This window comes from Mesoplodon densirostris, chromosome 11 (genome assembly GCF_025265405.1).
Source record: "Mesoplodon densirostris isolate mMesDen1 chromosome 11, mMesDen1 primary haplotype, whole genome shotgun sequence".
NCBI classification, from domain to species: Eukaryota; Metazoa; Chordata; class Mammalia; order Artiodactyla; family Ziphiidae; genus Mesoplodon; species Mesoplodon densirostris.
In genome coordinates this window covers 31,790,504-31,808,459 of record NC_082671.1, presented here as the reverse complement: position 1 = coordinate 31,808,459, position 17,956 = coordinate 31,790,504, and the positions used below count along the sequence as shown (strand labels likewise).

Sequence of the window (17,956 nt, the reverse complement as noted above, 5' to 3'; positions counted from 1 at the left end):
AAATAATCAGCTATTCCTCTAGAAAATAAGATGACCCCAAGCTCATAAATACTAATGGCCTCTCTCTGTAAGCTAAGAAATCAGATAAATGAATTCAAGTTTTATGTAATCAAAACTATATTTAGAATATTGCCCAAATAATCCATTAACATTTTAGTTATGAATAAACTAATGATAACTGAAAACTAAAAACTCTTGTCATATGCTCGTATGTTTTCTTTTTCTTTTTCTTTTTCTTTTTTTTTTTTTTTTTTTTAACTTCTTACAATGTTCCACTCGGAGACAGTTTATAACAAATTGAAAACTAGCAAAAACTATCCAGGGCTTCCCTGGTGGCGCAGTGGTTGAGAGTCCGCCTGCCGATGCAGGGGACACGGGTTCGTGCCCCAGTCTGGTAAGATCCCACATGACGTGGAGCAGCTAGGCCCGTGAGCCATGGCCGCTGAGCCTGCGCGTCCAGAGCCTGTGCTCCGCAATGGGAGAGGCCGGCCACAACCGTGAGAGGCCTGCATACCGCAAAAACAAAAAACAAAAAACAAAAAACTATCCAGATGGATATGAGTAACATACAACTATTAATAAAATACTTCTCTAAAAAAAGATTCTATCAAAGTGCTTTCTGGAAGTTCAAAGTATGAATACTTACATATTCCTTACTTAAGCAAACCTAACTCTTGACTTCCTACAATTAAAGAGCTCTTATTCCTTAATATCCCTCTATTCTTTAATAATACACTCACGAGTGTATGAGACTACACTCGTGAGTGTATTATTAAAGCTCAGAATTCTGAAATTTGTCACTGCTAATAGCACTAGATCAGTATTAAATCTCCAGTTTACTTCCTAACACCATCCATAAAAGACAATGACTTAGTCATTATCAATGACTTATACATAATAAAGGCTCACAAATGCTTGATAACTAAAGTCACATGCACTAATGCTATTACTATATGACGATTTAACTTTCTTTTAAAATAGGCCATATCAATTAATCATGACACATTTCTAATTCTACATTACTAAAAAATGGAAAACTAATAGGGAACAGTCATTTTAAGAATAAGTCCTCACTACAACTCAGTAATGTTACTTTCTTCTAAACAGAAAATGACAAAAAAGTCGAAAGGAAGCTTTTCTAACCATACTATTATATTAGCCTTTCATTTATTCTATTTCTAATATCTATAACTATAAAAACGACTCATTCTCAATTATAACCTGCCTTCCCTTCTTCCCAAGAGTTATTTATATAATGAGCTCTATCAAACAAAAGAACTTAGTACTTTTTCTTAGTTGACTGAATTTATGAAATAAGACTATAAGGACAGTTAAATTTGAGTAATATTTTGATTTTGTATTTTTGAACTCCTTACTTTACTCCTTGATCTCCTCTTTCCACCAACCAATTTCATGAATCGATTGTATTGCTCTTCCTGATTTGAGAGATCTCGAATTTTTCTGATTTCTTCTTCTCTTTTCCTTCTCTCTTCTTCTTCAGCTTGTTTCCGTTGATCCTCTTCTTTCTGTCTTTCCTGTTCTTTTTGTTGTTGTAGTTTCTTCCATGCCTTTGTTTGCTGCTTCCTCAATGCTTGTTTAGCTTTAAATAAAAAATACAGAAACATCAGTACCTATTAGTTAGAATTTTCTAGAAGATAAAAGAAAATAAGAGCTTTAACAATTTTTTTCATTATTAAGTCATATATACAGCTGCTCCTCTACGTTCATTTATATAAGATTATCCTTTAGTCAGGATATAATTCTCAGCTCAAAACTTTCTGAATTAAAATCTAAAAACCATAGTGATATAGGAAATCAATTAAAAGAATTTAACAGAAATGATCACCTGTAGTGCTAACTTTTTTGGCTGAATGTGTTTTTGTACTGGTTTTAACTTTTTGCTGTACAGTTTTCATCTTAGTCAGCTTTTCTTTGCTTTCTTTCATCACCTGCTGTTCTTTTTGTTGCCATTTTTTACTGGCTGACTGAAGAGCCAAAAGACGAAGCTGCAATTCAGATAGCTCCTCTTCATCTTCACCAAGCTTCTTTAAAAAAAGAAACAGTTGCCATTTAAAAATTATTTGACTTTAAACATATTATCAAGTCAAATCTTTTATAAGATCAGTTTGTTAGTTTTAAGGCAAATACTTAATGGTAAATATTAATACAAATAAAATAAGGAAACGGAATAACTTACCATAGCCCTATACTCTAATTCAGTCCCTGTAATACAAACAGAAGATCAACCTGTAGAGGGTATGTGTGTATATGTAAGTGTGAAGGGTTAGAAGGGGAGGGTACAACTGATGATGAAAAAAAAAAAGTTAAGGGTTAGAGATTGGCATTTAACTGCCTCCCAAACAGGAGTAGAAATCTGATGGCAGTGAATGGAAGAAGAAATCAACCCAGGGGAGGGAAGGAATGAAGAACAAAGTGGTTCCATAATCAGGTGCACTTGCACTAGCCTTACAAGTACTACACAGAACAGGCACAGTGAATGTCAAGATACAAATCTGCAAACTTTTTAAAATATATATTTTATAAATCTTTAATAAATCTGTAAATCAGTTTTTTGTTTTTTTTTTTAAGAAGACATTGATGAAACTTTTTTTTTTTTTTTTTAAGATGTTGGGGGTAGGAGTTTATTAATTAATTAATTTATTTTTGCTGTGTTGGGTCTTCGTTACTGTGCGAGGGCTTTCTCTAGTTGTGGCCAAGCGGGGGCCACTCTTCATCGCGGCGCGTGGGCCTCTCACTATCGCAGCCTCTCTTGTTGCGGAGCACAGGCTCCAGAGCGCAGGCTCAGTAGTTGTGGCTCACGGGCCTAGTTGCTCTGCGGCATGTGGGATCCTCCCAGACCAGGGCGCGAACCCGTGTCCCCTGCATTAGCAGGCAGATTCTCAACCACTGCACAACCAGGGAAGCCCCCTTTAAATCAGTTTTAAAGGAAAAAATATGTAAAGATTTGCTTATATTTGAGCATTCCATGTTCTAAAGCTACAGATATTTATCTGAATATTGGAAATATTTTGTACACCCAAGACCGCTTCAGGAAAGCTAAAACAGGAAAACAGGTTAGGAACAAATGTTTGAGAACTTTTTTCCAATTGAAGTAACTTCTTAATTTTTTCACTCTACTTTTTTTGAGTTAATTTTTTAAAATTATTCTATTCTGTACATTTTAGCTAAAATATAACTGAAAATGTCAGGCAACCTAAGCAGAGGTTCTAAATTGGAGTCCATGAGACTTTACTGGGAGGGAGAGAAGGAGTCCTTTGGCATCCCCACTACTTGAAGTTAAACACAAAGCTGTATATGTTTTTCCTTTATGTGTATATATGGAGAAGGAGGGGCGACTCAAAAGAGGCTAAGACTCAAGAAGGTTAAAGCCCGCTTACCCAGTAACTTTCCCTTATAGGTGAATTGTAATAACATTTTTAAAATCCAATAAATTATTTAATTCTTAAACATAAAAAAACAAACAAACAGGGATATTACCTAGTAGTTTAACCTTATATAGACTATTATAAATCTCTAATTAAACTACCAAAACATATTTCAGTACTTCAGTTTACCCAAGCCAGGATACAGTTACTCTTTCCTTTTTTGGGAAGTATATGTAACAAATGAGCTTAAAAATTATCGTGAGTCTTTTTTACTCCAAGTCACTTAAACATATCAAATTCTACTGCTTGGTACTGAAGACCTATAGCCATGCTATCCAAAAATGGGATCAACAAGCCATGTATGGCTATTTAAATTAAGCTAAAATTGAATAACAACTTTATTTCCTCAGCCACACTAGTCACATTCCAAGTGCTTAATAGCCACATGTGGCTAATAGCTACCATATTGGAGAGTGCAGGTATAGAACATTTCCATTATTGTAGAAAATTCTATTGGACAGTGCTGATCCAGAGCTTAAGTAAAATAAAGTTATCATACTGTTCCACTGAGACTTAAAAGTCTTTGATTATCTTTTTTTTTTTTTTTTTTTTTTTTTTTTTTTTTTTTTTTTTTTTTTTTTGCGGTATGCGGGCCTCTCACCGCTGTGGCCTCTCCCATTGCAGAGCACAGGGTCCGGACGCGCAGGCTCAGCGGCCATGGCTCACGGGACCAGCCGCCCCGCGGCATGTGGGATCTTCCCGGACCGGGGCACGAACCCGTGTCCCCTGCATCGGCAGGCGGACTCTCAACCACTGCGCCACCAGGGAAGCCCTTTGATTATCTTTTGCTACTAACCCTTCTGGAATGAAAGAGACCACTGATTCTGTCATTCAACTATATGCTACTTAAAGCAGCTACTTGATCAGCAAGCGCACTGAGCCTCATTCAAACTCCTTGTTCTGACGCCTAAGTCCTATGTAACTTTAGGCAAGTCACTTAATCTATGCACATGAATCTTAGTTCATCTGTAAAAGAGATGTCAACCTACCTTACAGAGTTATGGTTATGATAGTCAAAACCATACACATATAAACGCACGCATGTGTGTGTGCACATGCGTGTGTATCTATTATATTATCATCCTTAAATTCAGGACCCTTTCTTTTCTAAAGCTTCTAGGCTCTTTGCATCATTTCAGTTTACCCATAAAAAGCAACTGAAATCTTAACAGAAGAAACTGCAGATATTTCAGATCTCTAATTCAACAAACAAAAGGCTTGGGCCAGTGAGTACCTATTACACATCAAACACAGTGCTTGATGCTCTTGTACTTTATCCTGCTGAACCTCACAACAACCCAGAGAACAGATGACATTAAACTCATTTTGTAGAAAAGAAAACAGAGGCAAGCAAAGGCTAAACAGCTTACATAAGGATCACTCAGCTAATAAGAGGAGCTAGAATTGGATACCAGGTCAAGGTTTGTCTAACTCCAAAGCTTTCTCACATAGCATAATCCCCCAAAATTAGGAAAAGAAAATCTGTGGAGGAAAATTAGAAGTTTCAAAAACCAAAAAAGCAAAAACATTATCTATAGATACATATAACATTTCAATTAAATGTAATCTAATTAAACCCAGTGGAGATACTCCAAGATGTCTCTCCAGATTTTCTTATCTTTAAGGCTTATATCCAAATGAAGGTATAGCAATGATGGAAAAAAAAAAAGAGTGAAAAACAAGACAGAATTTCCCTTTCAAAAGAACAGAGTAAAGCAGTGCCAGAATCAGTCTTACAGAGATATCCAATCTCACAAAGCAATATCTTACCTTTTCAGATAGAATATCTGAGGCACTAATTCTTCTCGTTAAATTTTGTTCCTTATCTTCTAATCCTTTAAAATAAAACAGCATACTTTGAATGCTTTAAAAGATTGTCACAATCAATTTAAAATAAAATGCTACATGATATTTACTAGTATTTATTTTAAACGGTCTCATTAAAGGGTCTCATTTTCTCAATCTCTCAACCAAAAGGAAAGAATCCTGTTAGAGAGAATGAAAATCTGAATAAACTTTCCAAATCAGCCTCATTTCTGAAAGTTATAATGTAAAAACAATTCAAAATACTAAATTATAAATTAAAACTGCACTATGGTAAGAATGACTTCTGAACTAAAAATAATTATTTCAAATAAGAACAGAATTTATAGAGTAGATAGACAAGAAACAAAGCTTCATTACTGAATAGATAATACACAGAAAAGAATATGTGATGATTAATTCAGACCTCAAAAGTTGAAATGAATTCAACATTTAGAGATTGTATTGGATTTATTCATAAAAGAAATGTCTTCGGGACTTGGCCAAAAAGTAGAAAAAAGAAAAAAAAGATATGTTCTCTATTTATGCAGAAAAGCATCAGCAGAAGTAGGTTAAGTATCAACCAAATTAAGTCCTTCCACACATTTTCCAGAATTCTAGCCTTGGGCCCAGATTTCTGATTAAGCTATTACAAAATCTTATTTATATATTATCTAATCTATGACAGCTCTACAAATTACACAATAAAGTTACAGTACATATATAATAGTACTGAGAGAGGCACTTTCATAGCTAAAATAGATTAAGTTAAAAACTAAGAAAATCTTTCCTCAAGATGACACAGATGAATTTGCAAAGCTAGGATTCAAACTAAGTCTAAACTCCAAGCCTAGTTTTTTTTTTTCCATAATACCACTACCAGTACTCCAAATATCCTAATTTGATTGCTCAAGAAGACCTACTGATAAAAGAATAGGCAACTTATTTAATACATAGAAAAATTATTACATCAAGTACCCTAGAAAAAGTAAATGGAAGGCAATCACCAAACTTTGAGTTAGGTCAGTTCTGCCATAAGGCTTGTTTTGGAAATATGAATTTGTTGCAACATGATTGATATATTAGAAAATAATCTGAGGACAACACAAATTTCACATTTGCTTACGTACAATTTGCATCCAAGAAACACTAAGAGAATGCAGAAAGCTGCACCCAGGTGATCCATGTAGGAAGATACAAATCCCACACATGGTAATCAATTTACCAGCTACTTCAGTTCACTGTGTATGCACACCCATCCCCATCTGGTATTGCAACTTACTGTCCAATTTCAAATAACCTTCCTTGCTCTACTTCACAGTAACTCATAAGCTGCAGATCTACTTCCACAAGCACATTTTAGGTCTTTTCCAAGGTAAAGTGACATATTTATTGTAGTATATCAAGCATTTTTACCCATTTGATGTGTAAACCTGCATTACCGTTTTTATTAGATTCCAATCTTTTTTCATGTGCACTGACAAGGTTTCTGAGTGTTGTTTTCCCTAACACCATTTGCCCCAGCCCTGTGCTTTTTATTGTGCAATTCTGCAGTGTAGTGATTTCCAGGAATGCATATGTCACCTTATAACAAAACTGACCATACTTCAAAGAATAAGAGAATAGTAATAACTCTTAGACAAAAATGAACAAGGAAAAAAAAATAAAGACAGATTTTCCACAATAAATGTAGAAAGAACTTTTCTCCTATACTATGAGTCATTAGTCATGAGAGTCTATTAGTTGATGAGGCTCTCTTTCGTCTATAAAAGGTGGCAGCACCTCCCTTTAAGGGAGCACAGAGGCCACTATCCACTAAGCTGGCAGATACCTAATGAGCACAATGTCACTTGAAAAACAAGCAAAAACCGTAAATTTCAGACCATAAATCTAACTTTACACAAAGATTAATAAAAGCAGGTTATGATTTAATTGACCAAACATGTAGTTTGGTCCTCCTGTCGTACCACTGTCATGGATCTCTATAAAAATATTTCTATTTCAATTCTTACTCAATACTTCCGAAATGAAAATTGGTCTTGTACAGTCATGCAGTATTTTTAAAATTATTACCTGAAATTCTAAACTGAGCTAGAGATAGTCAGGATATAGGTGGTAGCTAAAACCATAATAACTGAGAACACCCAAGGAGAAGAGAACAGTGAGGACATCAACAGTTAAGAAGTTACAAAGGAAAAGTATTTTTTTTTTAAAAAAAAGGAAAATCAGAAAGTTGTAAGAAACTACTGATGTGTACAGTAGCAGAGAAATCCCAAAATTTCGGGATTAGTGAGAAAAACATCACTGAATATAACAGATGTGTCTACTCCCTACAGGATACTCTCAACATAGCAGCAGTGATCCTTTGAGAATTTAAAACAATGCCAATCCTTTGCTCAAAACCCTGCAACAGCTCCTATTTCACTCAGAATAAAAACCACCTTACAAAATACTACATGATCTGTCCCAACCCGTTATCTCTGACCTCTTCTCTCCCACTACTCATTCTCTATCACTCTCTCTTCTTTAGTGGCACTGGTTTCCCTGTTATTCCATAAATATGCCAGTACCCTTCTGCCTAAAGGTCATTACTCTAGTTCAGTGATTCTCAAACTTCATCAGGTATCAGAATCAACAAGAGGGCTTCTTAAATACAGATTTCTGGGCCCCATTTCCAGAGTTTCCAATTTAGTAGATCTGGGGTAGGGCCTAAGAATTTGCATTTCTATCAAGTTCCCAGGTAAAGAAGGTCCAAGGACCACAGTTAGAAAATCAATGCTCGGGCTTCCCTGGTGGCGCAGTGGTTGGGGGTCTGCCTGCCAATGCAGGGGACGCGGGTTCGTGCCCCGGTCCGGGAGGATCCCACGTGCCGCGGAGCGGCTGGGCCCGTGAGCCATGGCTGCTGGGCCTGCGTGTCCGGAGTCTGTGCTCCGCAGCGGGAGAGGCCACAACAATGAGAGGCCCACATACCACCAAAAAAAAAAAAAAGAAAAGAAAATCAATGCTCTAGCTATTTATTCTCTTTGCCTAGAAACCTCTTTCCCCCATTTGGTTATTCCCCCACCATCTTCAAAGCCTTTGTTTAAATCTCACCTTCAAATTCAGGCCTCTCCTGATCACCCATTAATACTGCAGCCTGTACCCACTATCTCCATCCTAACTTACTTACTGCTATGCTTTTTCTCTCTCTACAACTGTTATTTAGTCATCATATTTTCTGTCTCCTCTTCTTAAAATGCAAGCCCATGAAGGCATAAATGACTGTCTATTTTCCACTGATGTACTTCCAAGAGGCTGGAATAAAGTGCTCAACTAAATTTTGAATAAATGGAAGAATGAAATAAAAAATGAATGAAAATGAATAATGAATTTTGCAATTAGGTCAAAGTAACCATGCCATGAGTAGTTTCAGTATTCTGGTAGGGTCAGAAAAGCAAACTACATTGAATTAAGAAGGAATGACAGGTGAAGTGAAAGGAGTCAGCGTAGATAAGCCTTTCTGGAAGTCTGGTTGAAAAGACAGAAGTTAGGCTTCCCTGATGGCACAGTGGTTAAGAATCCCCTACCAGAGCTTCCCTGGTGGCGCAGTGGTTGAGAATCTGCCTGCTAATGCAGGAGACACGGGTTCGCGCTGTGGTCTGGGAGGATCCCACATGTCGCGGAGCAACTGGGCCCGTGAGCCACAATTTCTGAGCCTGCGCATCTGGAGCCTGTTCTCCACAACGAGAGGCCGCGATAGTGAGAGGCCCGCGCACCGTGATGAAGAGTGGCCCCTGCTTGCCACAACTAGAGAAAACCCTTGCACAGAAACGAAGACCCAACACAGCAAAGATAAATAAAATTAATTAATAAACTCCTACCCCCAACATTAAAAAAAAAAAAAAAAAAAAAGAATCCCCTGCCAATGCAGGGGACACGGGTTCAATCCCTGGTATGGGAAGATCCCACATGCCACACAGCAACTAAGCCCGTGCACCACAACTACTGAGCCTGCACTCTAGAGCCCACAAGCCACAAGTACTGAGCCCATGTGCTGCAACTACTGAAGCCCACACGCCTAGAGCCCGTGTTCTGCAACGAGAAGCCACCACAAGGAGAAGCCTGCACACTGCAATGAAGAGTAGCCCCCTCTCACCAACTAGAGAAAGCCTGCGTGCAGCAACGAAGACCCAACACAGCCAAAAATAAATAATTTTATTTTAAAAAAATGTTTTATTAAAAAAAAACACATAGCTAACTTTTCAGAATCAACAATGGAAGCCAGAAAATATCTTCAATATACTGAGAATATACTTAACTAATCTAGAATTCTAAACCTAGGAAAATTGTCTTTAAAATAGGGTAAACAGAAATAAGTTTTTCATATAGCAGACACAAAGTAAAGGAAATTCTTAAAAATGTATTTTAAGCATAAGTGATTCTAGACACAAAGGAAGAGTGAGCCAAGAAAGTGTTAAATGCATGGGCAAAGGTAGGCAAATACTGGTCCTTGTATATCAGGGAGAGGGTAAATAACTTGATTAACTTTAAACACTGATAAGAATTCATGTTACAATTCCTAAAGGAATCAATGAGACCAAAAACTTTGTATCTAACTTCCAAAAGAGTAAAAGAAAAAAAAAACTGTATTTAAAAAAAAAAAGTTGGGCTTCCCTGGTGGTGCAGTGGTTGAGAGTCCGCCTGCCGATGCAGGAGACACAGGTTCGTGTCCCGGTCGGGGAAGATCCCACATGCTGGGAAGATCCCACATGCCGCGGAGCGGCTGGGCCCGTGAGCATGGCCGCTGAGCCTGCGCGTCCGGAGCCTGTGCTCCGCAACAGGAGAGGCCACAACAGTGAGAGGCCCACGTACAGCAAAAAAAAAAAAAAAAATCACATACTAGACAATAAAGCAAGTCTCTACAAATATTTCAAAAGATTGCTACTATATAGATCTCATTCTCTGAGAATGTGATTGACTTAGAATTCAATGACAAAAAACACACCTAAAAAACCTACGTGTTTTGGAAGTTAAGAAACACACTTCTAAACAGCCTACAGGCCAAAGAATAACAAAAATCAGAAAATACTTAGAACTGAATGAAAAAAATTTACAAATGACAAACTGAGATGCAGCTAAAGTAGAAGTTTCATAGCCCCAAATGATGTTAATAGTAGAGAGGCTAAAAATTAATGAGTTTTAAAAGCTGTGGACTTATTTCTGGGGAAATTTTTAAAAGATGATGGGAGACAATTAATAACTGCTGCAGATAATAAAAAGGTAAGATTCTTCAGAATAACTTAGTATAAACTGTACAACTTCAGGAAACGAGCACATTACAAGAAAAATAGTTCACCTAAACTGCCTTAACCAGAAATAGAAAACAAACAGTCAGTAGTTTAAAACCTTCCCAGAAAAAAAGCCATTCTGGCCCAGATAATTTTACCAGCAAGATCTACCAAATATCCCAGGAATGATTCCAACTTTAAAACTATCCCAGAGAACAAAGAGGAAACCACTCCCCAACTCATTCTGAGCATCATAATCTTATACTAAAACTTGTAAGGAAAAAGAAGGAACAAAACTACAGGCTATGAACCTACGTGAAAAATCCTAAACAAAACATTAGCAAACCTTTATCTATGAAGGTTTTGTAACTGCCCCAAACTGGAAGAACCAAATGTCCCTGAAGTGGGAAATGGATAAACAAACTGTAGCATAGCCATACAACGGGACATTCAGCAATAAAACAGAATGAACTACTGACATATGCAACCACATGGATCAATCTCAAATACACTATGCTAAGGGAAAGAAGCTAGGGTTAAAAGGCAATGTTCCACAAGACTCCATTTAAATGACATTCTGGAAAAGGCAAAAGTGTAGGGTCAGAAAACAGACCAGTGGTTACCAAGTAGGGTTGGTGGCACGAGGGAATCGGTGGGAGTTAATGAAACTGTTCTATAATAGTGATGGCGCACGAGGGAATCGGTGGGAGTTAATGAAACTGTTCTATAATAGTGATGGCTGGCAATGGTTACCCAACTGCTTGCGTTTGTCAAAACTCAAAGAACTATACAGTTAAGTGGGTAAATTTTTACTGTATATAAATCATACGTTCATAAAAAAGAGGAAAAGAAAAAATTAACAAACCACATCCATGATGTATAAAAATGATATATCATGAACTGGATTTATCCCAATCATACAAGGGTGGTTTAACACTACAAAAATCAATTAATATAATCCATTACACTAATAAATTAAAGGAGAAAAATTAGATGCTCTTCTCCATAAATGAAGAAAAAAGATTTGATAAACTTCAACATCCATTCATGCTGAAAATTTCAAACAAGGAATGGGGGCTGGGGTGGGGGTGAACACCTCCTTTACCCAATAAAGGACTCCTACAAAAAACTTAGCCAACATCATATCTAAAAGTAAATGGCAAAAGTATCCCCCATAAGTTAGGGAACAAAGGTGCCCACTACCACTTATGTTAAAAACTGTATTATTAGTCCTGACCAGCACTTAAGGCCAAAAGTGGTGAAAGATCAGAATGAAACAAAACTTGTCATCACCCAACAATATGACTATCTACGTAGAAAGTGCAAAAAGAATTCACCGATAAAACACCAGAATCATTTCAATGAAGTACACTAACAAAACAACTAGTTACCCCTTTAGAGGAAGAAGAATATCATCACTAACTGAAATTTTAAATTCCATTACCTTGACTAGATTCAGTAGTGTCAGATTTCAGGGAAAGCTGTTTTGTACCATCTTTAACTTTTTTCAACCGGTTCTTATCTCCTGGTAAAGTCAATTTTTGCCTGAGTGGCTTTAATTCAAATGCCTGAAAAGTTTTGACCTGTGTTTTCTCCTCAGGAGCTACTTCTTTACTTGAGTCCTTTATAATACTGACATTATCAGTGCTCGTTTGGTCCTCAAAGTTCAGTGTTTTAGGATCTTCTTGCACATTCTCCTCTTTGCTACTCAAAGCTAGTTTTTCATCCTTATTGATGCACTCTAGTTCCAATTGTATTTGCTTATACTTCAAAAGTAAATCTTCAAAAGTTTCTTCCCCACAGTTTTCACTTTTTGATGAATAATTCTGTTTTCTTGATGGAGATCTTCCAAAACTTTTAGCTGAACAGCATATTAAGGAAACCAGTTTCCAAAAATTTTCCAGTTAATTTAACAAAAACACATTAGACTATAGATGAATTGTCTCCCTTTTTCATGTTTTTCAAGGAAGATGAATTGATATTTTAAAATTACTAAATGCCATTTAACATATGTGCTGCTAATGCCCACTTTCATTATGTGCCCATACTTTAAAATTAACAAGTATGCATATAAATAGTCCACTTACAAAATCACTAGTGTCACTTATTACCTGTTGTATCCACAGGTATTACACCTAGTTAGGTTATAGCATCCTTCCTTCTGCAGGTTATCAGGAAAGTCCATAATGAGCTGGATGTTAGAGATTCCTTTCTGAAGGAAGAGGGGAGAAACTGAACGGTTTGTCACAGATGTGGATAATTTACACTTCAGATAATCAGAAGAAAACGTTTCTTCTTTTTAATTAGTTTCTTGTCATGTCTCAAGTTTTTAAAAAGAGATAAAAAATGAACACTGACAATAGTTAAGACTAAGTTATGAATAAGAAACACTGTATTAAAAACCTAACATAACAATTGTAGAGCTCATCAAGTATACTAACATCCAACATATATACAACTAAGACAATGAAGGCAGTTAAATAATAAAAAAAAAACAAGTTGTATTCAAAATGTATCTTCTAAACTAATTTTCCCCTGAAGAAAAGGATATCTAAAACCAATTACTTTTGTTTTTTTTTCTTCTCTAACATAGTGATACATAAAACTTAACTTCTTGGTTGGAAATGGCTACAAAGTTCCAAACTACAATTTTTATTCAAATTAATTCATACATATGAGAACTGTTCCACCTCACTTCTCCAGCCTAGAAATTAACAAAAGACAAGTAGTGGTTTTAATACAATGTCATTTATAGATCATTAAATTGGCTATGATATAACATTACAGTTCCCCAAATAGTTTCTTTTCTGTGTAACTTACCGGACAAGCAATCTACAAAGATTTTTAAACTTCCCTAATGACCAATTTAGGAATGGGAATTACCACCAAATATTTTAGAAACTAAATGAGCACTACAACTGAAAATCTTTAACAGTTCTGCAGCAAAACTGTTCTAGTAAATCTGATTTTCTGATCTCCTCTTCAGAGCTCAGTTTCTTGAAACAATACTAGTTTCTCATTACCTGTCTTACTCCTCCACCAAATGGAATCTGGTTTCTGCTGGCTGAGTTTATCCACCCTGACTTCTCTGCAGCATTAAACACTGTAAACTACTTCTCTCTTGGCTTCCATAACTCCACTCTCCCCTTGTTTCTTTTTTTTTTTTTTTTTTGCCTATAAGTCTTCATGACTCCTTTCTCTTCCAACTCCTGCAAAAATAGTGCTCGCCAGTGAGCTCTACTTAGTCTCTCTCTTTCAATTTTGAGCATTCTAATCCACTCCCATAGTTTTGGCTGGTGATAGACATTTAGGGTTCTATCTCCCACAAGCCATCCTCCATCCTATTGGTAGACTAATCTTTCTAGAACACAAACCTGATCAGATCTCATCCCTTGTTTTAATCTAAGAATAGAGTCCAAAATCCTTAAAATGGCATATAATGTTTCATGATTCCTTTCCAATCTCGCCTCTTCCATGTTTATCACAATTTATGCATAGCTTTGTGTCTAGGGTCTTCTGTTCCTCAAACTGACCCCAATTCAAATGCCACCCACTATGTGAAGTCGGGTAATTACTTGCTCCCCCACCCCACCATTACATACTCTCTGTACATAAACTATGTAATTATCTGCATTTACATCTCACTTTTTCAATGTAGCTACAGTAACTTTAAAAAAAATGACTAGAGTCCTTGGAAACATTCATAAAGGGAAAAGATTCAATATGCTAACAAAAAAATAAAATAACTAAAGGACAGAAAAATGAGAAGCAACTGTGCTATGACTAATTAATCTCCTTCAAGGCTAAATGCAATCTCCTACTTCTGTCTATACAGAACAGCTAGGATGAAACCAGCACTTAAAAGATTTAACTTGAAATTGGTCAAGATGCAATTTCTAACTGAAACCTGGTTTAAAAAAAGAACTGCCATTCAACCTTTACAACTGCAGGTGAAAATGGAATGACTTTCTACTGATGAGACACTGGACTCATTACGTTAGCTCTGATCAGATTTGAAAGTTTAAAACAGCAGCCATCCAAAGGAGACATATGCTAAGATTGATTGACAAAGTGTCTCTCACTAAGGAAAATTAAAAATGAATGAGAATGAAAATAACTACTGCAATAGAATCTATTTGGTTTATTAGATTCTGACAGAATCTAATATCTAAATAGAATATGAATCTAAATAGAATAGAATCTAAATAGAATCCAAATAGAATCCAAATAGAATCTAAATAGAATCTAAATAGAATAATGGTTTATTCTATTTCTTTAAAGCTGCATCTAGCATACCTTAATTATTACAGAAAAAAAAAAGTTTTAAAAAACAAAAACCCACCTGCACTCATGCTACTTCACTTCTAGATTATGGAAGTGAGTCACAGAATAACCTTATTCTTTCTTAATGCAATATTTGTAAAATGTCATTATTACAATCATATAGTGGAAATATGAATTAAACTTAGTACAATCATGGTATTTGGATTAACAAAATTTTGTATTACAAATTTTGCTTGCTCACATTACACAAAAGTGGCTGGGAGCTATGTTTTCCTTCACAAATTCTTATAAAGAATACCACCTCTAGGATGGGTTAGTGATACTTCACAAGGAAAACAATGAGCAGAAGATCATAACAATCATCCTTAAGTGCAGCATCTGTGAAAAGAAAAACAGCAAGAGAGCTCATTTCTAATAAGTTACTACAGAAATCAGACTGGATATTTTCCCATACTTGTTTCACAACATCATGTGCCTGTTCATTAATAAGAACATGTAAGATTAACAATTAATAAAGGTATGTGGTAGAGGTATTAAATGAATGGTCAGAAAGAAGGCAAAGGCAGGAGGTAGGCAAGTCCATGTACCACTTCCTTCTCTAATATAAAATAAACTAGGAAAAAACTTTAAGCGCCCATAGTACTTTTTACATACCTCAATTTGAACTTTTTACACTGACTATAATTATTTACATTTGCCTCTCCAACACAAATTAGAAGTTACATCTTCGTATTCTTAAAAAATTTACATATTTGTACTTAAATAGCCTCTCTGTTTTTAGGCTCAGAATTGACAACTAACAAATCCTTGGTTAAAAAAATATCTTGGGCAGAGGTTTTCTAACTTTATTGAAAGAGCATCCCTCTTTTTAAAAGTTAAATACCTACGTGATTTTTTTCTGAAACAATCCTGGAGTGCTCCTAACCCAACTTTTGATTGTAGAAGTTTTTTCAGAGCACTAGCACCAGAAGCTCCTACTTCTTACCTAAACCTACATTTCTGGTCCCCTTCCTATCCCGACATCTGGGAAAGACTGTTTGGTCCTAAGTATTCTGTGAAAAAAATGTTGAGTGTCTCCCAAACAAATGTCTTTATATATAAGTTTCATATATAATGAATATATTAAAAAATCATTACACCATGGAAATTACAACCAGTAATAAATGTTCTTCGTAAACTATTTTTATGCAGTTATCATGGAATATGTCAAGACACAGTTCTACAAAAAAATCTGAAAAAGTATGTATTACCTTACTACAATAAATTATAGTATTATAAATATAACTGAATCACTTTTCTGTACACTTGAAACACGTTGTAAATTAAGTATATTTCAATTAAAAAAATTTTTTTAAAGACATAGTTCTACAAACACGTCTTAAAATAGCAAACCCTCAGATGAGTAAACTCAGGAATGTTTACGATAACTATGAATAAGATTATAGGGGACAAAAACCAGATTATTTTGCTATTTTCCTTCTTAACCTCTCCATAGACTCCACCTTCCCATAAACCCCATGGTTTCCAATATATTAAAATAAAAATGCTGTTAAGTTTCATTCTCTATCTAGCCCACATTTGTCAGCAGTAAGAGTTATAAAATGTCCAAAATGTGAACATAAGAAATAGAAAACTTAAGGAGCTAAAGTTTCCTCCAAAGATATGTGAATTTCAAACCTCTGAATTTGAGTTGGCGAGGAAGATACCAGGTCTTTTTTTTTTTTCTTTAACTTTAAAAAAGCAGCAATGTGTTAAGAATAAATCAAGAAAAGTAAAAACAGAATCACAAATGAAACCAGTAGGATTATGAACGATGAAACTTCACAATTTTCAATGTGACACTGCAATATGAAATAAGCAACAGTATTCCCCAAACTTTTTATGGCCAATTATTTTTTTTCTCCCTCTAACAATCTAAGGCAACTTCACATAGCAAAGTTCTTGTACTAGCAAAAACAAAGGCTAATGAAACTTGGGCTTCTGATGTAATACTGCAAATCTGATTTTACACTGTCTTAGATTCCACTAGCTTGGCCCCCATCCATAACACGTTCATGTTAAAAAGCAATGCACCCAATAAAGCAATTTTAAGAAATAACGCTACAGTTTGACACATGGGTGGGGATTACCAAAGAACCGCCTACGTTAAGTATACTGACACAGTGAAAGCAAGCGGTTCTGACGGTTCTGAAAAGTTACTCATCTCATAGACCTGAGAAGACGCTAAAGGGAACTTCAGTGACACGCCCAGGGCAGACCGCCACGTTAAGGATACAACTCTTCCGAGGTGAAGAGGGCTCTCGCCAGCTCTGACTGCTGCCGAATCCGGATCCCGCTCCTCCTCCCAGAGGAGGTCTGCCCCCCGGCTTGCCTCCTCGCTCACCCCCTCCTCGCCCCCGACTCCAGCGACTCCCACCCCGGTAAGGCCTGCCTCGAAAACGGAAACGGTCCAAGGCGATGTGGCTCCGTTCCCAAAAGGACGGCCGGGGACTGCTTTCGGACAGTGAGCTTGAAGGCATTCGCACGGAGGGTGGGTGAGACCGGAACGGCTCTTTGGGTCGGTAGCTGCTGTGTCCCCTGAGGTGGCCCCGCTCCGACGCGTGCCGCGAGCGTGAAAAATTCCTCAGCTGCTGCTGAGAAGAGGACGATGACGAGGAGGAGCCACCGCCTCCGCCGGATCCACCGCCCCGGGCCGGGTGAGGAGGCCTTCGCCGCGGGTACGGTAACAGCCCGCCACCACTGCTGCTGCTGCTGCTCCGGCTCCGTACCTGGCTGTTATTATCGTCGTCGCTGATCTCCCCATCTTCGAGCTCCCCTTCTTCCTTGGGCGAGAGGCCACTGGAGGCCGGGGCCGGAGTATCTGCAGTCGCCATCCCGGGAGCAGCGCGTTCCACACAACCTTAGCGCTCTGTCCGGGGATCCGCCCGTCAGCTGCCTTCCTGCTCAGTTTCCTTCTTTCTCAACGGACCCGGTCGGTGCGGCCTTACCCTACTTGCTCACCTAGCGGGCTCTGCTCCCCAACTTCCCCGCACCCCAGCTCTTTCTCGCCGGACCGTCGCAACCCACTTCCCTGCCCTAGCGCCCCCTTGCTCCTCCGCGATCTGGCTTTTCCGCCTCGCGAGAAATAGATCTCTGGAAGTGGCTCTGCTTGCAACG

The 17,956-nt window shown here is 37.2% G+C and overlaps 1 protein-coding gene across 2 annotated transcripts in view; it reads right to left on the bottom strand.

The window, feature by feature from the left end:
- The window catches only part of ZFC3H1 (zinc finger C3H1-type containing), a 49,689-nt gene extending 31,784 nt beyond the window's left edge, over positions 1 to 17,905 (bottom strand). The window contains exons 1-5 of one of the 2 annotated variants that reach the window (XM_060112276.1): positions 17,076 to 17,905; positions 11,961 to 12,377; positions 5,217 to 5,281; positions 1,847 to 2,045; positions 1,377 to 1,600 (exon numbers count right to left, since the gene is read on the bottom strand). In XM_060112276.1, the coding sequence (XP_059968259.1) occupies positions 1,377 to 1,600; positions 1,847 to 2,045; positions 5,217 to 5,281; positions 11,961 to 12,377; positions 17,076 to 17,673 (1,503 nt within the window). In that variant the 5' untranslated portion in view covers positions 17,674 to 17,905. The remainder of the gene's footprint in view (positions 1 to 1,376; positions 1,601 to 1,846; positions 2,046 to 5,216; positions 5,282 to 11,960; positions 12,378 to 17,075) is intronic. The other variant, XM_060112277.1, reaches the window with a different exon arrangement.
- Positions 17,906 to 17,956: the final 51 nt, after the last annotated feature.